At 28.8% G+C, this 23,271-nt stretch overlaps 1 protein-coding gene across 4 annotated transcripts; it reads right to left on the bottom strand.

Annotated features, from left to right (window-relative positions):
- Nucleotides 1-13,593: 13,593 nt before the first annotated feature.
- On the bottom strand, nt 13,594-22,283 carry LOC111615450. 4 transcript variants are annotated; one of them, XR_002755083.1, is made up of 7 exons: nt 22,263-22,283; nt 20,130-20,219; nt 18,653-18,717; nt 18,339-18,531; nt 17,578-17,971; nt 17,223-17,370; nt 13,594-14,535 (listed from the first exon to the last, which is right to left on the bottom strand). XR_002755083.1 is itself a non-coding variant. In XM_023356862.1 (2 exons), the coding sequence occupies exon 2, from the start codon at nt 14,525-14,527 to the stop codon at nt 13,946-13,948; it is 582 nt and encodes a 193-aa protein (XP_023212630.1). In that variant the 5' UTR covers nt 14,528-14,535; nt 14,729-14,750; the 3' UTR covers nt 13,608-13,945. The 4 variants fall into 4 exon arrangements, 3 of the variants coding, with proteins under 3 accessions (XP_023212630.1, XP_023212629.1, XP_023212628.1); XM_023356862.1 differs by lacking the exons at nt 17,223-17,370; nt 17,578-17,971; nt 18,339-18,531; ... (1 more) ...; nt 20,130-20,219; nt 22,263-22,283 and adding an exon at nt 14,729-14,750 and having other exon boundaries at nt 13,608-14,535; XM_023356861.1 differs by lacking the exons at nt 17,578-17,971; nt 18,339-18,531; nt 18,653-18,717; nt 20,130-20,219; nt 22,263-22,283 and having other exon boundaries at nt 13,609-14,535; nt 17,223-17,563.
- Between the last annotated feature and the right edge of the window lie 988 nt (nt 22,284-23,271).

Genomic DNA, 23,271 nt, shown 5'->3' with positions numbered 1-23,271 from the left:
TGTGCATTATAATCGAGAAAATGCGAGTATTGTATTAAACTTTAAAATAAAATACAATACCAATATAGCCCTATCGTTGAAAAAATTCGCTTATTTTTGCTCACCTCGAGTTTTGCTTAGTAGAAATGGCTAAAAAGTGCGCAAAATACGTTATTACAGGATCACCTGTATTGGACGACCACCTGTCTAAAAGACAACTTTTTGAAGGAATCGTGGGTAGTCGCCATAGACAGGTTTTACTGTATTTAATTAATTTTTATTTTAATTGTTTATTAATTTATTCATTAATAATTATTTAAGTCATAGGAAGTTGTACTTAACATATTTTTAATAAATTAAGAGTAAAAATTATTTCAATATTTCTTATTTGGAGTCTGCTGTAAATATGACAAAAAAAAATTAAATATATTTAAAATGTTTTTATAAAATTACATAAAAATGAAAAATAAAGCATTATAAATTAAAATAAGTTTTTAATTTCCATAAATTATACCATTTTCTGGTATTTTTGTGAAGGCGAAAGGGGAAAAACTTTCTATTTCGATTCATTCGAGGTAAGTGTGTTTATCGTTCAGTTAATTTAGAATAAGTAAGTTACTACATTTTAATGAAAATACTATTGTTTCAGTAAATGATACTGTTCAAATGACCACAACAAATCACTTTTCTATTTCGACTGGTGAAGACAAGTGTAAAGGAAGATCAAAAATGCAGTTCGAGCAACATATTGCCCAAACCAACCATTCTTAACGTAGGCCAAGAAGCCGGGGAGAACCGAATGGCACCAAGTAATGAAACATGAAGAGCTGCGAAAAATCGAAAGGGAAACGCAGGCACGATTTAATTTTTTTTCTATAAGCGAGAGTGAAGCAAAGTCTGGTGGTGGTCATACGACAGCATAAGAATTTACATTAAAGAAAGTTGCAATGACGTAATATTCAATAATTATTGTGCGTAAGAATGTACTGTACTGTACATAAAAGTCTTCTGCTGAGTCCTTTATGACTAGTGTATGTTTTATAGCCTCCTAAGATAAAATCTTTTCTACATTACTACTATTCAATTCAACCCTAGTCTTTAGAGCATACTGTCAAATATTAATAGCAAATACATCCATACAATATACATTAGCTGTATACAAGAGTAGAAAAAGGCTACTTATGTATTTTTGCTCTACTGAGACTTCACAAATTTGGTATATTTTTAATATTTACAATTTGGATTTATTTGATGCACAATCTAGGGATGTTGGAGTCTAACAGCCCTAGATTGAAATTTAGTAACGTTTAATAGAGCTTCGATGCTACACAAAGAAAATTCGTTCATAACATAACAGGAATCTTTGGGTAAAGTCTGACGTATCTAAAAGAAATTTCCTAAATTGTGGGAAATGACCGAAATATTTTTCTATTACTTTCCGTCCACAAACTTGAATGTGGATTTAATAAATAAACCAAAAACACCAGAAACATACCGTATGAATGAATGAAACCTTAATGAAAACCAGAAACAGACAGGAGTTGTAGCGAGAGAGCTTCTGGTGTTACTAACCAATTTGGAACCAGACGTAAGAAAGCTTGCACAAGAATATCGAGACCGACGTTCGCATTAAAAGTTTCGAAATAAAATATTATAAATTTATTTATAAACCTTATTTCTCATTAATGCGCTTGTGCTCGCTTTGTCATTTGATCCGTTTATTATTATTTATTGTTTAGCCTATAATTAATTACTTTCATTACCTAATTTCTTTTGAATTTCTTGCTTTTTAGTTGGCGTTTTCATTAAAAAGAGTAGCCGCCTGGGTGGAAAACTTGAGAATTACCGAGGACGATAGAGTTCGTTACAGATTTAGAATGGTTGCGTGTAATTGTTTTAAAATTGTTATTTACAAAGGAAGATTTTTTAAAATACTAAAACAAAAGACGTGGTCACTATCATAAAACAAAATAGGATATCTCTTTATAGATTTCCTACAAATGACAAATTATTTCACGAATTGGTGTAAATATAAAAGTATAATTGCACCAAACATTTTATATACGATTAGATTTATATTTTTGCGTAAAATTCTTAGGAAATGTCACAAAATGTTCGTCTATGATAGTTACTTTTCTATACAGTACAGTACATTTTCTCATTAGGCGTGTAAACAGTAACAAACATAGGGAATATTGTATTCTGCTTTTACTTTCAAGCAAATGTTTTAAAAAGATTCTTGTTCAATTACTTGTAAATTATAACAATTTCATGGTAATGTAAAAATGCATATTGCTTTGTATTGTATTATTATGTATTACCTATATTTTCTGTGATTTTTTTTGTTTGTTTTTGTTTATCGCTTCATATAACCTATGCTATAATTGCTCAGAAATAAAAAGTTTTCGAACGTTAATTTGTGTTCAATTAGTAGAAAGTACTTTCTAGGAATTACAAAAATGTTCAATTATAACATGTTCGTAGTAATTCCAAACATCTGTTTATTTTGCCAAAGAAAATTTGTATAAATTTAAAGAAAAATATTCTTGCAATTTTCTACGAGAAATTTGACTTATATAAGTTACTGTTAACAGTTAAACAGAGTAAAATTTTATAAAATTTAAATTATTTAGCATCTTTAAAAAAATTATTATAATTTCATTAATTAAAGCGTATAAAATTATTTTTAAAGAGATTATTTAAATTTGCACAATTTTAAGATTCATGTATAGTATACAATACAAAGTATTAACTTACAATGAAAAATTGCTAAGTAATTAAATAATTTAAATCAAACAATGGTCGAAGTGATAAGCGAGACAATGACGCGCCAGTTCCCGGTGACGTAACAAGAAATTTTTGGCCTTAAGCGTAGAAAGACCCCACTCAAGGGGCTCACGAGGAGGGGCCAGGAAGGAAATTTGCCTCTCCTGAGATGTGCGTATTTGAATTACAATGTTATAATGTTATTTTTGTAAGAATAGTTTTATTTTAATAGCCGTCAAACTGATGTAACTAAAATTTACGCGCGACGAGATGATCCGGTTACTACTTCAATCAGCACGCAGAACAACGTAGACTACACGCTATAAGAAAGGTTCTAGATTCATAAAACACAACATAAAATTATAAATTTGAAATAAATCAAGATAAGTTACTTAACTCGATAATGTACACAAATAATGTAAGATCTGCTTATGATAAATGCTATATTACGTGAGTACTGTATACATTTATGAGCTTCGTTTTCTACACATTTATAAGCAAAGAACACAGAGTTATTGAGCTTATAATTAAATTTATAATATAATTATCTGCCGAGAAAACTATAGAACACGAATTGCGGGAAAGTACTGATGATAGAAACTCTTGAGGGAGTTTCTTACGCTCGTTTCTCTAACAAAAGGGAGCGAAGCGAACAGAACTTTCCTTTGTCTTTCTCCCAATTCGCCCCTTCTTAATGTTACTGTTACTGTTTGTTTAAATTGTCGATATTTTTATAAGTTAAAAAAAGATTTTGAAAAATGTATTTCTCTAACATTACATTCCACTTTGATTATCGAATTGGTTTTTGCGTCGTTAAGCGAGAGTATTATTAATATAAAGATCGGTGTCGTAAGTCGAGAATACGTTCCTAAAAATAAGAGTTTCGATTACGTAACGGTATTTGGAAATACTAGACAAAAATTATAACGCCTAAATACATTTTGCTGCAGATAAAAAATTCTCTCGTGTAATCAAGCTATTATTGTAAGTCACGAAAGCCAGACAAACACCTGCTTTACGACTGCTGGCTTCACTATGCCAACAGTCGTAAAGTAGGTGTCTGTCCAAAACGTTGTAAATATTCTTATATGATATAATTATATTATTGTATATATTCAGAGAGAACAACACTTGACAAGGAAGCCAAAGAAATCTATTCTAAGATATTTCTAAGGCAAAATAATCGTAAATTAATCGATTATTTTAGGTAAATTAATCGATTTACCTAAAATCTCTAAGGTAAATTAATCGAAAAGAAAACAAATAGAAAATTCGTGGATATTTTATTATTATTACTCTCAATTCTATCAGTTTACAATTTCTTTCCTTAATTTTTTTCTTTAACTAAAAAGTTACACACACATAACATATCCTGAAGAACTTAGCTTCTCCTGTACTATTTTAGATGCAGTTATTTTTGCATTTTTGTGGGAAATCGAACATATTTTTAGACTCATTTAAACAACATTTAAACGCGACAAAGCGATGAATCGCTTCTCTTTTATCGCTATGTCGCATCGCTTTGCCAATCGCGATTTTTTTTTATTCGGTTTTTTTCATCACGTCGTTCTACTCTTAACTTTTTTTTCAAAGTTTTAAAATTATTTATGTAACTATAATTTTTAAACAATCATAAATTATAAAATATTTTTTGTAGAAAATTAATTTTTACAAACGGTTTTTCGAGTGACTAAATTCCCGAAATTAACTTAAAAAGACCTTTTTAAATTGGAAAATCAGCAAAAAATAAAAATTGAGTGAGTTATTATTGAGTTTATACGATTAATAATTTATAAAAATGTTAAAATTTTGCTATTTTGTAGGAAAAAAAATCCTCACAATCATCATGCCCGTTCTGATTCTATATCTAATAAAATAAGCATTTGAAGAACAGTTCAAGGCTATTTAATTGCTTTTAATCGCGGGTTTAAACGACAGTTCAGCAGTTTATTCTCTTTAAAAAAATTCAAGAAAAATGACCTAAAATAACACAAAACAGTATGAGGTATGATAGACAAAAATAGACCTTTTTTTCTTTTCCTTTCATTCATCGAGGACTTTGGCCTCATGCTTCGTTAATAGTTTATAAAATTAGCTTCAGAAATTTAAAGTAATATAAATTAAATTAATTTTAATAATTTTTTTTCTTTCTTCATTTCTTTTTTTTCCTTCTTGCATTGATAAAACGTGAGTTTAAAACGTAGGCTATAACTTCGACCTTTGGCAAGTTATCAATGACCTAAAATAGGAAGAGTTTGACCTAATTAATGTTATTTATCAATTGGGTTAAGTAAAGGTCATGTTGTTTTTTTTAATATATAATCGATTAATTCGGTGAAATAATCGATCGTCTAAAAATTCAGTGATTTTTGTTTGTATTTTATTTATTTTTTTGTCGAATATATAACTTGATTAATTAATGTTATTCAAACGTTACCAATTACTTATCAAGAGAGTAGATAACATTATAGGAAGCTAGCGATATCGACTCATTACAAGTTTTATTTGATAAAAGATAAAGTGCAAAGGCCTTGAATTAAAACAAAATATATTAAATAAGAATCTAAATACTGAAAACTTAATTCAAAATATGTGTAAAGCCCAGTTTCATTTACGCGTTGTCTCTTTACATAATTGTATATAACCATCATACGTAACCCTTAAGAGTAGCCAAGACCGGATTTAGACTGATTAAGAATTAAGTTGCGAAGTGTAAAGAGATCCTTTCCCTCTATCAAATAATAATTAAAGCTATAGCTAGGGCCGTCATGTATCTTTATTAATAAAAAGATTATAACCTTAAAGATTATTGTTGCTTTTACTATCAAAAATAATTTATAGGAGTAGGAGCCACTCTGTACTGTACAGTACCCCCTCAGTTTTTTTCGGAGTCGGTAAAAAATTCTTAGCTTCCTCTCGTCTGTAGGCCCTGGCTGTAGTTTGTTTAGGTTATGTGTAAATTCGAACTTTTTATTTATAGTATATGGCTTTAAATTTATCATATATGCCTATTTAAGACGTAGCTCTATATAGCCCTATACTAAAAATATCGACATATTTAACACATAATCCTATATAACTGCATAAAGATTTATAATACCGGCAAATTTCTTCTACTTTCTGATGCTTAATACGATAGAAAATCTGTTTATTTTAGATTAAAAATTAAGATCTATATTATTGTAATGAACGTGTAAAAGTATTTGAAGATCACATAGTTAAGTTAAAGAAGAGCTGATTATAGTCACATATGTTATAACTTCACGGTAACATTACATAAGTATTGGACAGATGTAACAAGGTTGTCCTTCTAACACATCTTATCTCTCGAATTTTTTATTCAAGGAGAAAGAAAATATAAGAAAAAGCGTGATTTGAATCATTCATTCATACATCTTACTGGTTTTTCTAATCAAAAATTCCATGTTATACATAGATAATAAACCGGAAGTTGAATAATTCAAGGATATATTAGAGAGCGATATAAATAAATGACAATTTTATCTCTACAAATTATAATTTAATCTCTTAAAGTTATCGTCGTAAGTTATATACACGAAACTTAAAATTCAATTAATCTTATAGATAATACTTTAAACATAGAAAGATGCAACAGAAGCAAAACTCCAAGATGATGCTAAAGTTCGGTTTCCAGAATACTAAATGAAAATGAAGCTTATAAACCATTCAATCTAGTGCTTCTTATGGCGGAAATAAGCAAAAGTAAGTAAAAAAAAAACAGTTTTATTTTATGTTCCGATATGTTGTAAATTACGTTTGGGATAGATTCCAGGGTCAAATGCCTTACAGAGTCACGTTCGATCGGTTGTGCTTGGCAAAGGATCAACACATGTTAACCATGTATCAATTCCGGTGACGTAACGACCTCGAGCGACATGAATTACGTTCTGGTGAATCGGGACACAGCCATCGGCCGTTTTCACTCGTCACTGGCGTAATAAAAATGCTAATAAAAATTCTGAATGAAGAAAAAATAATTTAATTGTGGAGTTAACTGTAGGCCTATATTTGTTACAATCCATTAAGTATTACATGCGAAAATTTATTAAAATGTATATGTTACAGCCGAATATTTCGTTATATTTTCAGGTGAAATGCAAGGACTATCCACGAGGATGCTTGCGATATCGAAAGATCAAAACTGATTAGGCTATTTTGATATAGCACCACCTCGATATAAAAGTTTGTTACTTTAAAAATGTTTGTTACTATCAATAGATGGCGGAACTTTACGAAAATAAAATAATTTTCTCCTCGTATGAAAGAATATAGGCCTATATAGGCTATATATATATATATATATATAGTGCCTCTCTTCATTTGATCTTAGTTATAAATTTTTTGATACTTATAAAACACTAAAAACATCGTTTATGTCCTATATTTACATTGTCTGTTGGGATGTCTGTTCGCAAGAAATGAATTGAATTGATAAAATTCCTGAAGAATACAAAAAATCCAGCAACGAGTTCCCTAAGTTTCCCNCCCTCTCCCCCGTGGGGAGGAATTTCGAAAAATCCCTTCTTAGTGTGCGTTTTCGTGACGTACCCTATCTATGTACCAAATTTCAACTTTCAACTCCTAACCGTTTGGGCTCTGCACTTATTATCATCATCATCAACCTGTCTCGATTATATATTAGATTCGGTACTAAAAATATACGGTCGGAGATATCGACGAAAGGGAAATAGATGATTGCCTAAGGTAAAACTTTCCAAAATGTATAGGAAAACTTTTTAAAAAGGTATTATTTTCCTTAATATGTCAAGGGTATTTTAATTAATCTATTGTAAATAGATTTCATTCTAGAAAATATAAAGTCTCGGATGAAACCGCGCTCCTTTTAGGCATATTAATGTTATTTGGTCGCATTCGAAGGTCACCGACATAAAATTCTGCGATAATCTTCATTGTTATTCAATTCGAAAGATATTTTCAATTACGATAGGCAATAAAGATTTCCAAGGTAAACGGGAAGACATTACTACGGGGATATACGTGGGTACCGTACGCACAGTACCTTGAACTCCTTATTTGCAAAGTGTTTTTTTGACAGGTACACTGCTTAAAAAATAATTCGGAAAAGTTACTTTTAAACTTAATTATAGTTCTAAAATATTGTATGACAAGTTATTAATACTTTACGTATTTAATTAGGTTTAAAATGGTGTTTCTCGACCTCTCGCTTCGACGACTTAAGTATATCGAAAGGCTGTGGGAATAACTCTCACAAAAGCCTAAAATTTTTATATATACACACTTAAAAATAATAGCAATGCCGTAAGTAGATATAAATTTGTATATTTTAGCGTATTTCGCGGATGATTTATATAAAAAATGTGTGTTAAATTCAAGGCAAAATGAATATAATTAATAAAGTCTTGATAAAGTTTATTTATTTTGTAATCAATTCGTATACACTGATAAAATATTAAAAAATCATCTCCACCCGACATCTGTTAAAAAAAAAAAGAAAAAAATAAGTAAAATCGTATTAAACTATAAATTCTTAATACTGTAATCTGTATTGATAATCCAATATTATTTATTAATCAACGCAATCGCTCTATAATGAATATCAATACAAAAACAATTCATTAACATTATACTAGATACAATATTTTACTGAGTAAACTTCAATTTACAAATTAACATGATCAATAACAAGACTATATAGTAAGTTTTACTATTCTGATATCTAGCTTTTATGTAACGTACACGATTTCATTCAGTTCAATACCCTGTAACAAGATAGGAAATTGTACTGTACGTGATATAGGATAATTATGGTTTCACGTGAATCGACTTTGTATATTTACAGTTGTGTAAGATGTTAATATATACAGATATCCCCGTGTAACACGGTATTTAGGTTCCGAAAAAGTGTCGTGTTATACGAAACAAAGGACTAGTACTGTACAAAACAGAGTTATGTTCCAAAAGTTAACTAGAGTATACTAAAATCCATGGGCAAATATATATATATAACTGTTGTATTGGAGCAAGCTATAGTAATATGAGTCGACCACGTATTTTCTGGCACTTCTTAATCTAGGAACGGAGCCTGCCAAAAAGTCGGCATTTGATCCATAATTTGATATGATTGGGATCAAAATTTAGTATGCCTATAAACATACATTGTAGACATTAAAGGTTCTGTTTAGCTATGTTAAATACTAACTGATAAAAATATTTATAAGAATTCTTTAAATATATTTTCATACAGAATGTTTTAGATTTTATTATTTATTTTTTTATTAAGAATATAGACAAGTTTAAATTGATAAAAGATAAAACAATTTGTATATTTAACTATTCAATCAAAAAGTATCTAAATATAAATAAAGATAAGGAATATATTAAATTAATGTACAGAAATTATTTTAAACTAATGCAATGTTAACAATATTATCAATAAAAATCAATTACTTTTTAAATAATCTTTCTGTAAAATATGATAATATTTCATCAAGTTGAGCAATAATAGCATTATAATTGTGCCTACATTATGAAATCAACAAAGTACAGGCTTTTTACACAAATCATTACTTATTCCAATATTTGTATATAACAATAAAACACGCATATAAATAAAATATACTATTTAAATTTATAAATTATTATTAAAATAAGTAAGATTATATTATAATCTTGAATCGGTATCATTCTTATCAAACATTAACATTTAATTATTGCGCAATAATGAGCAATTGAATAGCCATTTATTCCTCACTAAAAATTTATTCTACGCATTATAATGCTTCCTTTCTTTGATTTGAAATATGTATAAATATTATTTTCCTACAAGAAATTAGTTGAATGTTTTAAAATTCCAAATCATCCTGCCACAGCAAAATATCTGGAATGTATTCAAAACATTCTGAAATGATAAAATTTTAAAATCTTTTATCACTAATTTAATGTAATTCTTGAAAAGAAAAATCTTTAATCAATTTCTGAGTTTATTACAAATATATCATGAAAAATAATAGGAGATATGAGTGGCTAACAGAGAAGACACCATAATAGATGATGGTTTAATAAAGAATAATAGAAGCCATGCCAAAAGAATGGATGAGAGAAGAAGACCAAGAGCAGATAGGGAATCATTTTTGAAATCATTCCTCCATCTCTCCTAGNTTTGATATAGCACCACCTCGATATAAAAGTTTGTTACTTTAAAAATGTTTGTTACTATCAATAGATGGCGGAACTTTACGAAAATAAAATAATTTTCTCCTCGTATGAAAGAATATAGGCCTATATAGGCTATATATATATATATATATATAGTGCCTCTCTTCATTTGATCTTAGTTATAAATTTTTTGATACTTATAAAACACTAAAAACATAGTTTATGTCCTATATTTACATTGTCTGTTGGGATGTCTGTTCGCAAGAAATGAATTGAATTGATAAAATTCCTGAAGAATACAAAAAATCCAGCAACGAGTTCCCTAAGTTTCCCAGCAAATTTTATCTATTATGATTTTTTATTTTAAAAACTTTTTATATTTTTAAACTTTTTGCCATTTTATAATAGTTAATTTTCGGGGTAGAGATGGATTTTATAAATAAATATATATATATATATAAATGCTAATAACGAATAAAATCGACATTAAAAGTCCGACCTACTGGAGATAGACACGACCCCCCTTTATCTCCCCACCCCTCGACCTTTAACCACCAAAATTAATTAGCATCAATACCCCTAACAAATAAACCTTCCTGCAAAATTTCAGAAATTTTTTACAGAAAGCGCAGGAGTTATTAAGCTTCAAAAAGAGCGAATAAGACACACACGCACACATACAGTAACATTCCCTACATATAGAATAAAAACCCGAATTTTTTTGTCATTTCTCGACATTTCAAGATCCCCGAGTCCAAAAATATAAAAATTTAGGGGTCATTTTTTGACAAATCGCCATACTTTCCATCTTCTATAACCTATATAACAGCAGGGAAAGCAAAAGTTATATTTATCTATTTTCCTTGGGGGGTTTTTTTAAACTCTTTCCACCCTGTGAGATTTTGATTTAAAAAAATAAAATCTGTTTAATTGTCAGTTTTAAAAAATTCATTCGTTAATAACACAATAATAACAATAATTATACTATAATAGGAATTACGTCCGATTGCTTATCAATGGAAGAAAACGACAATATATTTATATTTGGTAACAGAATTTCCTGTTTTCATAATAGAAATGAATAAAGTAACGTTTAAAATAAGCATTTTAATATTACCACTCTAAGGATTAATCATATTAATTTCGTTTAAAAAACGTATTATTCTTGGGATTTTTTTTCTCGTAATTTTATCTATAATTAATTTTATTCAATAAATAAATTTAAAAATTAAAAATTTATCAAAAGAAAGAAAATGCTACTCTTGAGTATAAGGTTAATTTGCTGCTAGATACATCGGTAGATAAATGTTGCCTGTAACGCTTAACTAGCCACCACCATTCATAGATTGGTAGATAAATGCCGTAGTCTTGGATAAATCGATAAATATATAGTACCTCAGTTGCAAATATTTTGGCGCCTATCATTGGCCGAGTGGATAAAACAACCGAACACTGGTAATTGATCACAAGTTCGGGCTATTGGATATATCCAGGTCTTTTTACTTGTCTAATACCTAAATAGGGATAGAGTCGTCCCGAGAGGCATCGTCTACGTGTTAGGCATTTGAACAAATTCGTTTAATTTTTTGAATAAATCGCCTATTATTTCATTTTCGAAAAAGATTTTTTTTTATAAGTCAGTGAAGTTGGCAACATTGAAAAATGTATAAGTAACCTATCGCCATCTGTTAAGTAATATCGGTACTAGTTTAAAAATAATAATAATTTTTGATAGTAATAATTTTAAATGAAATATTCCTGTATATGGCTGTCAAAATTTTCAGAATTATCCATATATAAGATGTTATTTATTTATATCAATTTTTTTAAAATTATCTGTTAGGTTTCATCGATTTTTGAAAATACACACACGGTATAAAATCAGTATAAAATAACTTACAATGATCTAATTCACCCTCAGCAGAACAATTCAAAATATATCACTAAAAATACCTTTTTTGTCTGCTGAGGTTCGTTTTATTTAGCAAACGTTTTCAAACTATTAAATAAGCCATCCTCAGGTAACATTTTCCTTGGAACATCTTTACCGTTAAATATCGTTCCAAAATAAATACATAAACAGAATAAAAAAAAGAACAACAACAACGTTTAAATATCTGAATATAATGCAAAAATAACTAAAAAAATTAACATAAATAATGAATAATAGTGAAATGAATGAGTGTAGTTAGAAAACGTTTGCTAAATAAAACGAATCTCAGCAGTAAAAAGGTGTCTATGTTATTTTAAAATATATCACTATTCTAAATAAAAAAATGCTTTTTACAGAAGTAGAACTTGTAAAAAAATCTCAAGTGCTAAATCCACCACTGGTCAGTATTCTTAGTGATGACATTCTAAATGACATTGCAGAAGCACTGTTACATAAAAAAATATCACATTTCATGAAAGTAAAATATTACATACCCGCATTCTATTACTATTCACTAAATTTAATGAAATTAACACAAATTACAATTCAATTAGCAATTGCGGCTAGTAGTAATCAATGGTAAAAATTGAACTTCTACATCGTCACGACATCTGGTGGATACTCGAGTAAGCTTAACCATTTCGCCAACGTCTTCAATAGAAAGTGGTATCACCTGTATTCTTCCATCATGTTTCAGATTTAAAATATGCCAGTTCATAGTCGTCGAATTACAGAACACCTGACTAAGGTTTCATACTCACGTGTAAATAATATTTAAGATAAATATATCCTTTTCTGGACAAGAAAACAAATATAGATTTTTAATAATCAGACTTTTAATTCATTTTTATAAATTGTTCAAATATATAGCAATTTCTCGTGTAAGTTGAACAACAACATAACTCCACCCATTCTAAAACCATTTTCTGTTATTCGCTCTAGTTTTATTACATAAATTGCAGACATTGGCGGATTTCTTTGAAGGCGTGTAAAAAAGGCGTGTCATTTTTTGTATAATCCAATAGAAGTACAACGATAGTTCTAAGCTAAATTACTGATTTAGAAATAATTTAATATCCCGTAGTTAATAATTTTTTTTATATTCATTTATTATCAAATTGATTATGTTCTTACAAATATATAATTTCCTTACACATATCTTAATTAATTCAAAATAATTTATTTTACTGATTCTGAAATAAAGGACGGATCAAGATACACGAGATTAACTATAGATAACTTCTCCTTGATCAAAGTTGGATGAAATAACGAATTAGTGAACACGTTTCCGTAATTTCGATTGCTGTTAACGATCTTTTATGCTATTCAAACTTTCATTGTCTTATCGTTAGGATTTAAACACCTGAAAATACTTTAGTACTTGTCTTTTTTTCAACTTCTGTTCCAGATAAAACTGTAAATGACTATAAAAAGCCCACAAAAAACTAATCCGTCTTTGTGGGCAGCTATAAAAATACTTTAAAACGTAATGTTAAGTTACCAATAGTTATCCATTAGATTCCTCTATTTCCTTCGAATATAGCCTAACCAGGCATACCATAATCATAACAACTTAAGTGATTTTTGCACCTGCCAAAACTATCATTTTCTTCAGTATCTCTTCTCCTAAATGACAAATTATACATAGTAATCTATGTTTATAAGTCATAAATATAACTCATAAATATAAATAAATATAAACATAAATATAAGTCAACATAAATAACTAGTTTAAGTTATTTATGTTATGCCAATTTTTATTAATTGTTTTATTTTGTTTATATTTTCATTTGCGGTATAGGATTCTTTAAAATGTGGAAGTATTTTGTGCCTTTTTTTGTATTTAATTACAACCAGTCAAATAATTTCTTTTATTATATTAAGCATTATTTAGCCTAAAAGGCATTTTTGTAAGTAAACAGTAAATAAATTTATTCCTTCGCTTATTTTTTAAATAAAATTTTCATTAATTTACATGAAATTTGAACGATTGACGATGACAATTTATTTTTAGTTTAATAAAATAAATTCAATTGTTATCAATACGAAATTATAAATAAAAATTACGCGCTATTTTTGAGTACGTTCATGATATTAAAATTAATAAAATTAAATTCTTTTACATTTATAAACTTCACGAGTTATTTCGTGAGAATAAATTCGATTTTTGGAAGATAAATGCTCGTCTTCCACGGAAAATCCAGTAATCGAAGTCGATCTGTCTTTAACAGCCTTAACTTGTAGTTGCTTATTTCTTTTAGGGGTGGGTGGACGATGAGGAAGAAAAGGTATGTGATGCTTTTCTTGAATTGTGGCAGATTCCGACTCGATTCCGCCATCAACTAACTTCTCTTTCGATCTCTCTGGATCTATTATAGTTATGGATGATGTCGAAGAATGCATGTCTTCATCTATAATTTGATTTATTATCTCCTTGTATTCTAATTTTGGTTCATCTTGATTTTTTTTAGATGAACTTTCTCGTGTATTTTTAAATATTTTCATCGATTTACGGTTATTTTTATCATCTTTTGTATTTTTTTCCATCTTTGTTCTCGAATTATTGTCGTTGCTTTCTGCTTCCGGATGATGTTCCGTAATTTTTTTCGCTTCTTGCATATTGGATGTTGCAGATTCAGTTTTGTCTACACAGCATTTGTTTCGTTTCACTAGATTTAAAATTTTTTTCATTCTTCACACTAAAAAATAAATTTTATCCAGATATAAATTTGAAGTCACAAGTAGACTGGAAGTACTGTACAGTACAAAGCTATTTCTTCTACTCGTAGAAGAAAACGTTAATATATTATTAGGTAATAGTATTTCATTAAGTTATAAGAACATATTATTGACTTTATAACAGAGTACCCAAATGTCAGGAATGTTAATTACCATAATAGGAAAGACAACCAAATCTAGGAGAAACTGAAGAGGATTGCGTAACAAAAAGAATGAAATAAATGAGATTAAAGCAAGCTAAGAAAGTGAACAGAATGCTTTTGATGTATTAGCTGCAGCAGTGTAAATTCTTCAAAATTATTTAGCGAAGAAGAGGAATTTAATTCTATACACAGATTTACTTTCATATTCATCCTCACTTTTTTCTTTAATACAGTAAATTTTAATATGACAAGTTGAATTTTAAGTAGATTTTTAGAGATTTTTGTAAATAATCGCAGCCAACCATAATTATATTTAATTATTAAAAATTTGTAAATTATAACCAAAAAAATAAAACATTTGACTGAGAATTACCTTTTAAACTTTTCGCTTTTTAATAATAAATTTTTTTTAATTATTAAAAAACTTTTCTTTAACAATATAGAAAAATTTTACTTTATTGTTTACGAAAAATCGAGTATTAAAATCCCTAAAGTGCCACATTACGATGCAGATTTCTTCATTAATAAACGTTATATTTGGAAACATTTCCTATTTTTAAAACATTTTATCATCGTTTTTCTCAAGTGATAAATTACTGTTAAAAATTTATTTATAGGCTAATATCTATTGTTAATTTGAAGAAATGGGAGATAATTTTCTTAAATTATCTCCCATTGCAATTGAAAGTTGTATAATAATTTCTTTTAAAGTTTAAAATTACGAGCATTCTTAGTCAAAAATCACTATTTTTCACCCCTATCTTAATTGTACGGTCTGATGAAATTATTTATAGTCTCGCAAAAGAATTTTAAACCGTAAAAAGAAGAAAAGTTATACAATTTTTAGTGTTTCAAATATTTCGTGAAATTAAAATATTCTACTACATTCAAAACTGTTTCGAATCTTTATGTAGGCCTATATTTTTTCCTCGTAATCTAGGCATAAAAGAAAGTAAACAAGAATGAAAGTTGTCGACCGAGCACCGAGATAGTGGAAGGTGGGGCAAAATGAGAACGTTTAAGGTTTGAAAAGTCATAAGATGGCAACTACTTTAATGAGAACAACAATTTTTTTATTCTCAGCAACTACAACATTTGGTAATATATAATAAATTTAATTTTTGAAAAACGTTTTTAAAAACAAGAAAATTTAATATTTTAAAATTATATGTAAATGAACCGTCTTGCCCCACCCGTGGGGTAAGATGGGGATATTATTTTTATATACAAGAAGGATAAATTAAAATGGTTATAGCCTACTGTCGTTTTCTTCAATATTGGCACAAGAACAGTTTGCCCATTTATCACAACGGCTACATTTAGTTCAACTCTCTGTAAATACAGAGTATAACCCTCCACANACATTTCCTATTTTTAAAACATTTTATCATCGTTTTTCTCAAGTGATAAATTACTGTTAAAAATTTATTTATAGGCTAATATCTATTGTTAATTTGAAGAAATGGGAGATAATTTTCTTAAATTATCTCCCATTGCAATTGAAAGTTGTATAATAATTTCTTTTAAAGTTTAAAATTACGAGCATTCTTAGTCAAAAATCACTATTTTTCACCCCTATCTTAATTGTACGGTCTGATGAAATTATTTATAGTCTCGCAAAAGAATTTTAAACCGTAAAAAGAAGAAAAGTTATACAATTTTTAGTGTTTCAAATATTTCGTGAAATTAAAATATTCTACTACATTCAAAACTGTTTCGAATCTTTATGTAGGCCTATATTTTTTCCTCGTAATCTAGGCATAAAAGAAAGTAAACAAGAATGAAAGTTGTCGACCGAGCACCGAGATAGTGGAAGGTGGGGCAAGATGAGAACGTTTAAGGTTTGAAAAGTCATAAGATGGCAACTACTTTAATGAGAACAACAATTTTTTTATTCTCAGCAACTACAACATTTGGTAATATATAATAAATTTAATTTTTGAAAAACGTTTTTAAAAACAAGAAAATTTAATATTTTAAAATTATATGTTAATGCACCGTCTTGCCCCACCCTTGGGGTAAGATGGGGATATTATTTTTATATACAAGAAGGATAAATTAAAATGGTTATAGCCTACTGTCGTTTTCTTCAATATTGGCACAAGAACAGTTTGCCCATTTATCACAACGGCTACATTTAGTTCAACTCTCTGTAAATACAGAGTATAACCCTCCACAATAGAGGCATTCTGTATCATTTGTATTTTGTTTCTTGTTAGGCCCACCCTTGCTGAAGGGGTCTGTTTGTCGTCTCTGCAGCAAAAAAAGTCTGCTCCAAAAATACTTTTAAATTCATAGGCCATATTCATGATTAACCTGGTGCTAGACGGGTACCCCATCTTGCCCCAATGTACTGTAAAGTACAGTACAGTACACTTTCCATACTGATTGCAAACACAGGTAAATTTCATTTCAAAACTAAACAATTACAGTCTTAAGGTTACTTCGAATACCATAATATCTTCATCTAAAAAGTAATGTTAAAAGTTAACAATGATACTTACTTTGTAGAAACTTTTTAGCAGGCATAAAAATAGATGAAGTTTTGCTGAAACATGAAAAAGGTATTTTACTTCCAAACAAAAAGCGATTTGGACGTTCTCTCGCTCCATGATCCCTTTCGAGGTAGACATTTAGTTTCCCAAATAATAGCTAGATAAAAGAACATTAACCGCAAATAAACAGACGTCCCCGTCTTACCCCATGACCCAATCTTGCACCACCTTCCCCTATATATCTACTGTAGGTGTTCTATAGAGGGACCGAACTTACTTCTAAAAGAACACCCGACCCCTGAATCTATCCTAAACTTTCGTTTACAATTAAAAAAAAATTAAAAATAAAAATAATTAATTTTACCATTAAAAAAATACATCTACAATTTCTCCGCACCATTTACACGACTAGCACACACGAAAATTACGAAAGTTTCATAACGAATAGGATGATCTTTAGCTGGAAGTACAGCATTTACAGGGCGTGGCATCGACTCGACCAGAGAGATGCTCAAGCGCATTCTTCCTGCAAAATATTCCTTAGCTGGCTTAGGATACGTTTAGGCGATGAACAAAGCGGAAAAGAAAGCACCGTCCTTTGTAAATACTGCTAAATGTACGGATAAATGTTAATTTAACGCAACGTAACAGTAATTGCGATAATTTTAAATTCTAAGGATTTTCCTTGTTTGTTTCTTCTTTCACTGAAGATAATTCAAGTAAAAAGAGGGACTATTTCAAAAGAGACATTTGAAGATCTGAAAATAAAATTCCAGATTGAACATTTTTTCTCCATTCCTAAAATTAAAGTCTAATAATTAAAATAAAAACAAAAATATTTTTAAAAATTTACATAGATTTCGTAAAAATGTACGGTAAACCACACAAAATAAAAACTGATATTTTAAAAACGATTAACTAACTTATGTGACATATATAGCTATTTTTAAGCGTTTGAAATTCGTATGCATTAACAATTTACAGTATATTTGACATTAACTAAATATAACATTCTTATAATAATAATAGAAATGCATGAAATCTGTTAATATAGATTTAACTGAATAGTAAAGCTTCAGAATACGAATTATAGATATTCAACAAAACATTATATAAATTACTCACCTTCGAGATGTTTTATGTACAGTACCTTAGTAGATGACAACGAAACTATCCTTACTAAACTAGGTAGAATCGTTTAAACTACAATTTATATGTTATTATTACAACTTTTCCAGGTACAGTACAGTACGGTACTTCCACTTTATCTTCATAATACGCAGTAGTTGGAGTAGAATGTTTTTCATCCAAAACCATCCTTTTAAAATTTTAAAAAATGCTTTATTATATAATACCTACTACACAAAATTGTTTATTATACGAATTGATAATCAAAATTTGAGATTCATATAAAGTTATATAAAATTAATCTCTCTTACTTAAAACATTCCATCGAGGTTTGATTTGTTCGTATTGTTCGATTTGACCAAAAAGATACACGAAGCTGAAAAATTCAAAGAAGTTAATTTGTTTCTCTTATATATATATAGGGGAGACCGGGGCAAGATCGGCATGTTAAGCTTTACTTAAATTTTGTGTAATAAATACTGCTGTAAACTGAAAAAAAAGCTTTGCATTTGTCTATTCGAATGTTACCTTACTATATTACTGGTTAAAATCAGTTTGGAAATAAAAATAATTAAAATAATTACAACTTTACAAGAAGAGAGAAATTGACGAAGTTGCCCCGGGTATAGGGGCAAGATCGGCAACTTCTCTCTTTTTGTAAAGTTGTAATTATTTTAATTATTTTTATTAAAGTTGCCCCTGGTATAGGGGCAACAGTAATGGGGCAAGATAGGCACGTATATAAAATTATGTTATTAACAATGTATAAGTTGGAATTCACTATTAAACAAAGAAATACAAATCCAACACCCATTTAATATTATTACAACGAAATGCATGTTCAAAGACATATATACATGAATAACAAATGCAAACATGTTTTCATTTATCATCTGTTTGATTTTTATCCTTTGCTTCTAATGTGGCTTTATGTTGCCGATCTTACCCCGCTAGTCATGATTTCGAAACATTAAGTACAACCCCGAGAACAGAATGCCAAGCCACGATCTGGCCACGTGAATAAGTTGAAGTTACATCCTTCTAACAGGAAAAGTAACTTTCGTTATCATGGAATTATAACAAAACCTGCCAATTCAATATAAATGGAAAAAAAATATTATATGGAATTGAACGAAAATGAAAATTTGCTTGATAATTCAACTACGCTTGTTGGAGAACAATAAAAACACTACACTCAACAAGCCACCAATAAAACTCAACTGCCTAACCTATAACCAAAGTCTCCTTTTAATTTGTTTTTTAAAAAAAGCGCTTGACAAACTTGCCCCGCATGCCGAAGTTGCCCCGGTCTCCCCTATAGTAGGAGTGTGTTTATATCTAATATTTTGATAATTTGAAGTCCGGACAGGAGTAGGCATGTTTCGTCAAGTACACGAGTGTAATGGCAAAAGACAAAGTATTATATAAAGTATGTCGTAACGTCGATGAAAGAGACGAAGTCACAGTAAACGGTGTATTGATAGTAAAACATTGTACCGGGCTTATCTCGCTTCCGCTACGTATTAGCTAAATACATGTGCCCGAGAGTTCTCGCGGGTCAAATACTATCGCAAATTCCAAGAAATATAACGGTACAGTTTGAATTACAAGTTTTCGAACGTCTCAAAAATCAGTACAAAACGTTTTTGTCCAATTAAAATATCCGGAAAAGCGGCGAATGCAGTAAGAAAAAAAAGGGGGTGGGAAACTGTGCGAGGCTTCTCTGCTTGGCATTGAGCACTCAAGGCAGTTTTTCCACAAACTGTATAGGCTATACAGTATACTTACTGTATTATATTCTCTATCTTCGAAAAGGACTTGTAACATGGCGACGTTTCATTACCCTTTATCGATTACGTGTATTCATTCATTTACTTTCTTGCGGACAGACAAAACGAATACAAATAGTTAATTAGTTCTTTACTTTGTATACTTAAAATATTTTATCAAATCGAAATACCATCTAGTAACGATTGATTCATGAAATATTTTAAAATAAAGGTTTAATTTGAAAGATATTTTTAAATTATGAGATGCTAACATTAATGAGAGAAATACGAAGTTAGAAAACCTTATGTAGCAGTTAAAATTGTTTTAATAAACCTATATTATTTACCCTTCATTAATTTTATTTCATCAAGAAAAAAAAGGTATATAAATTTCGTGGTGCACTTAACCTTGAATCTAGTAAAATGCTTAAAAATACTACAAATACGAAGATAACACCCTGTAAATAGAGAAAAAAGACGAGTGGAAGTTGTTGGCCCGATTCATCGGAACGTAACTCTCGTGATTCGAGGTCGTAACGTCACCAGAATTGATACACTACTGACGTGTGTTGATCTTTTGCCAAACAGAATCGACCGAACGTGACTTTGTAAGGCAGTTGACCCTGGAATCTATCCCAAATGTAATCTACAACACATCGGAACATAAACTGTTCTTCCAAAAACAAAAACCTAAACAGTTTAGTTTTTTTCTGCAACTGTATGTATATATATATAGGCTATATTGCACAACAGATAAAATGTTTAAAAAAGATGCATCATCATTTCATCCAAAGATGAATCTTTTTACTTTTGCATCTGGTACATTTTTAACTGGGAACACTATCTACACGACGAAATTCTCTATTAAAATTAAAACGATATAATAATTAACGATAAATTTTACGCGATTAATTTACAAATGGCAGTTTTATCTGAACATAATTCTTTATGCCCTTGAGTTAGATAAACTGTACGTAAACCAGGAAGTTGAATTTATCTGTTTATCGAAAGAGTCATTGTTTTATAAGCAAAACACGTGCGATGTATAGATAAAATGATTCTTAATTCAAGGATAGCAAAAATAGGCGTGATACGAAAGTAAAGTTATTCTAATAGCTATGTAACAATTGTGTTTTTATAATCAATCGATTACGAACAATTCCTTATTGCACAATAGTTAGAACAGAATATTGGTTAATTTTTGTTCAAATTGAAATTTATGAGAATTATTTTATCATCAATAGAAGACATAAAATAAACCCAATTTATTTAAAAAAATTGTTCGGATTATCTAGCGAGATGCGATCGATTTAATTAATTTAACTGATAAGATATTCCCTTTATTTTCGCAATTTTTTCCTCAAATAATTTATGAAGTATTAAATTTTATTCCTTCAATATCTAAAAAGTTATTTTTTTATAGTGGAAATACTTCAGAGCACAATCAATTCTGTAAATTTAACAATAAAATTTTTCGATATTTTTGAAATTAAAATGTCGGAAAAAAAAATCATTACCAAGTTCTGAATATGTTAACTTATATTTTGTTTTAGTTTAGAGTTTTTGTATTATCTTATCAAATAAACCTTGTATCGATAGGTTCCTATATCGCCTACTATTCCAGATAATAAATTTATAAGTATGGTAATTGATCATTTTAGTTGTCAAATTATATATTTGATAATAAAAATCAATTATTTAAACTTACGTTCTGCGATTAAGCCATATTTAAAAAAGTTAGATAATCAATTGATCATTAAAAGATGGACTTTCAAACCTTGGAAAGTTATCAGTGTTAAATTTTTTTCATTGATAAATTTCGTTTGTTTTACTAGGTTTTTCAATTTTTTAAAGGAAAATTTATAAATTGTAAACAGAACTTTGATTAGGAAAGAGCATTCACTCTAGATAGAGATTCAAAGTTAAGGACAAAAATATTTTGCTCGATATCACCTCCTGTTATATAGATTACTTAATTTTAAAAAAAAGCCTAGTAAAATAAAAACAAAGAATTTTTAAACAAGTATTCAACATTAACCCAGAGAAGAAGCGAGAAACATTCAACTTTACGACTTTAAAGTCGTAATAAAGAATTAAAAAAAAAAGGAGGAAGAAAGTCTTAATTATTTTGAGTATAACAAATGTACTGTACCAGCGAATGTTTAATTAGTAATGTTTAAACTGAAATAGCAGCGTCGTATAACTAATGTTAAAATTTGCATAAAAATAAACATCAGATGCCACTTAATTTCATATTAAATATTAATTTATTGAAGTTTTTTTTAGGAAAAAAAATCTGAAAATTTTATAAAATGTATTTATGTAAAATTTAATAAAAATCTATCAGAATTTTATCGAGTTTTATTTTTTGAAGTGAAATAAATCGACAAATAAAAATCGCGAATCAGCGACTCGACATAGCGACAAATTGCATCGCATTGCGATTTGCTATTTTTATTCCATTATCCTATTTTTACCAAGTGATTTGTAATGCTTATAAACAAATTCGAAGTAATAAAGGAAAATATGTAAATTTGCCACAGAATTATTTATTCTAAATTAGAAAGCTAATCTCTTATTAGTCTAACTTTTCCTTTCAATCACATTGTCTGCTATTTGTCATATAAATCAGGAAAAAATGGTGGTTTTTTTAGACGAAATAATGGTTTTAGATTATTTTTATACTATTTAAATTTATAAGATTCTTATAACAATTATAAAATATAATGCTCCATATTTTTTATAGGAATTATCATCAAAAGAACAGATGTTCATGCTTCTAATACGAAATATTTTGGTCTACTGGACACTTGACTTGTGGACTCTGCAATCCTTAAAACTTGATATTTTACAAAACTGACGCCAATGTCTCATCCCTGGTATTCCTTTAGTTTAAATAAATCTATTTTTATGGAGTATAAAATCTTCCTTAGAAATCTATCTAGATTTCGTTACAAATTAGATGAAATAAATCTTTGTTATATGCTTATTTCTTTATATGCAAAAACCTAGTACTTGAGACACCCCATATTAATATATAGGAGTAACTATTAGGACGTTAAAAACAGATTGCAGGGACATAAAGAGCATAAAGTATAATTATGTAAAGTATTTAATTGCCAAATTGTGTAAACAAGGGATGTAAATTTAAATAAAGCAAA

This window comes from Centruroides sculpturatus, unplaced genomic scaffold (genome assembly GCF_000671375.1).
Source record: "Centruroides sculpturatus isolate CEXI.00-Female unplaced genomic scaffold, Cexi_2.0 scaffold2331, whole genome shotgun sequence".
Taxonomy (NCBI): Eukaryota; Metazoa; Arthropoda; class Arachnida; order Scorpiones; family Buthidae; genus Centruroides; species Centruroides sculpturatus.
The sequence above is the reverse complement of the archived record's forward strand: the minus strand, read 5'-3'. Positions and strand labels throughout refer to the sequence as shown.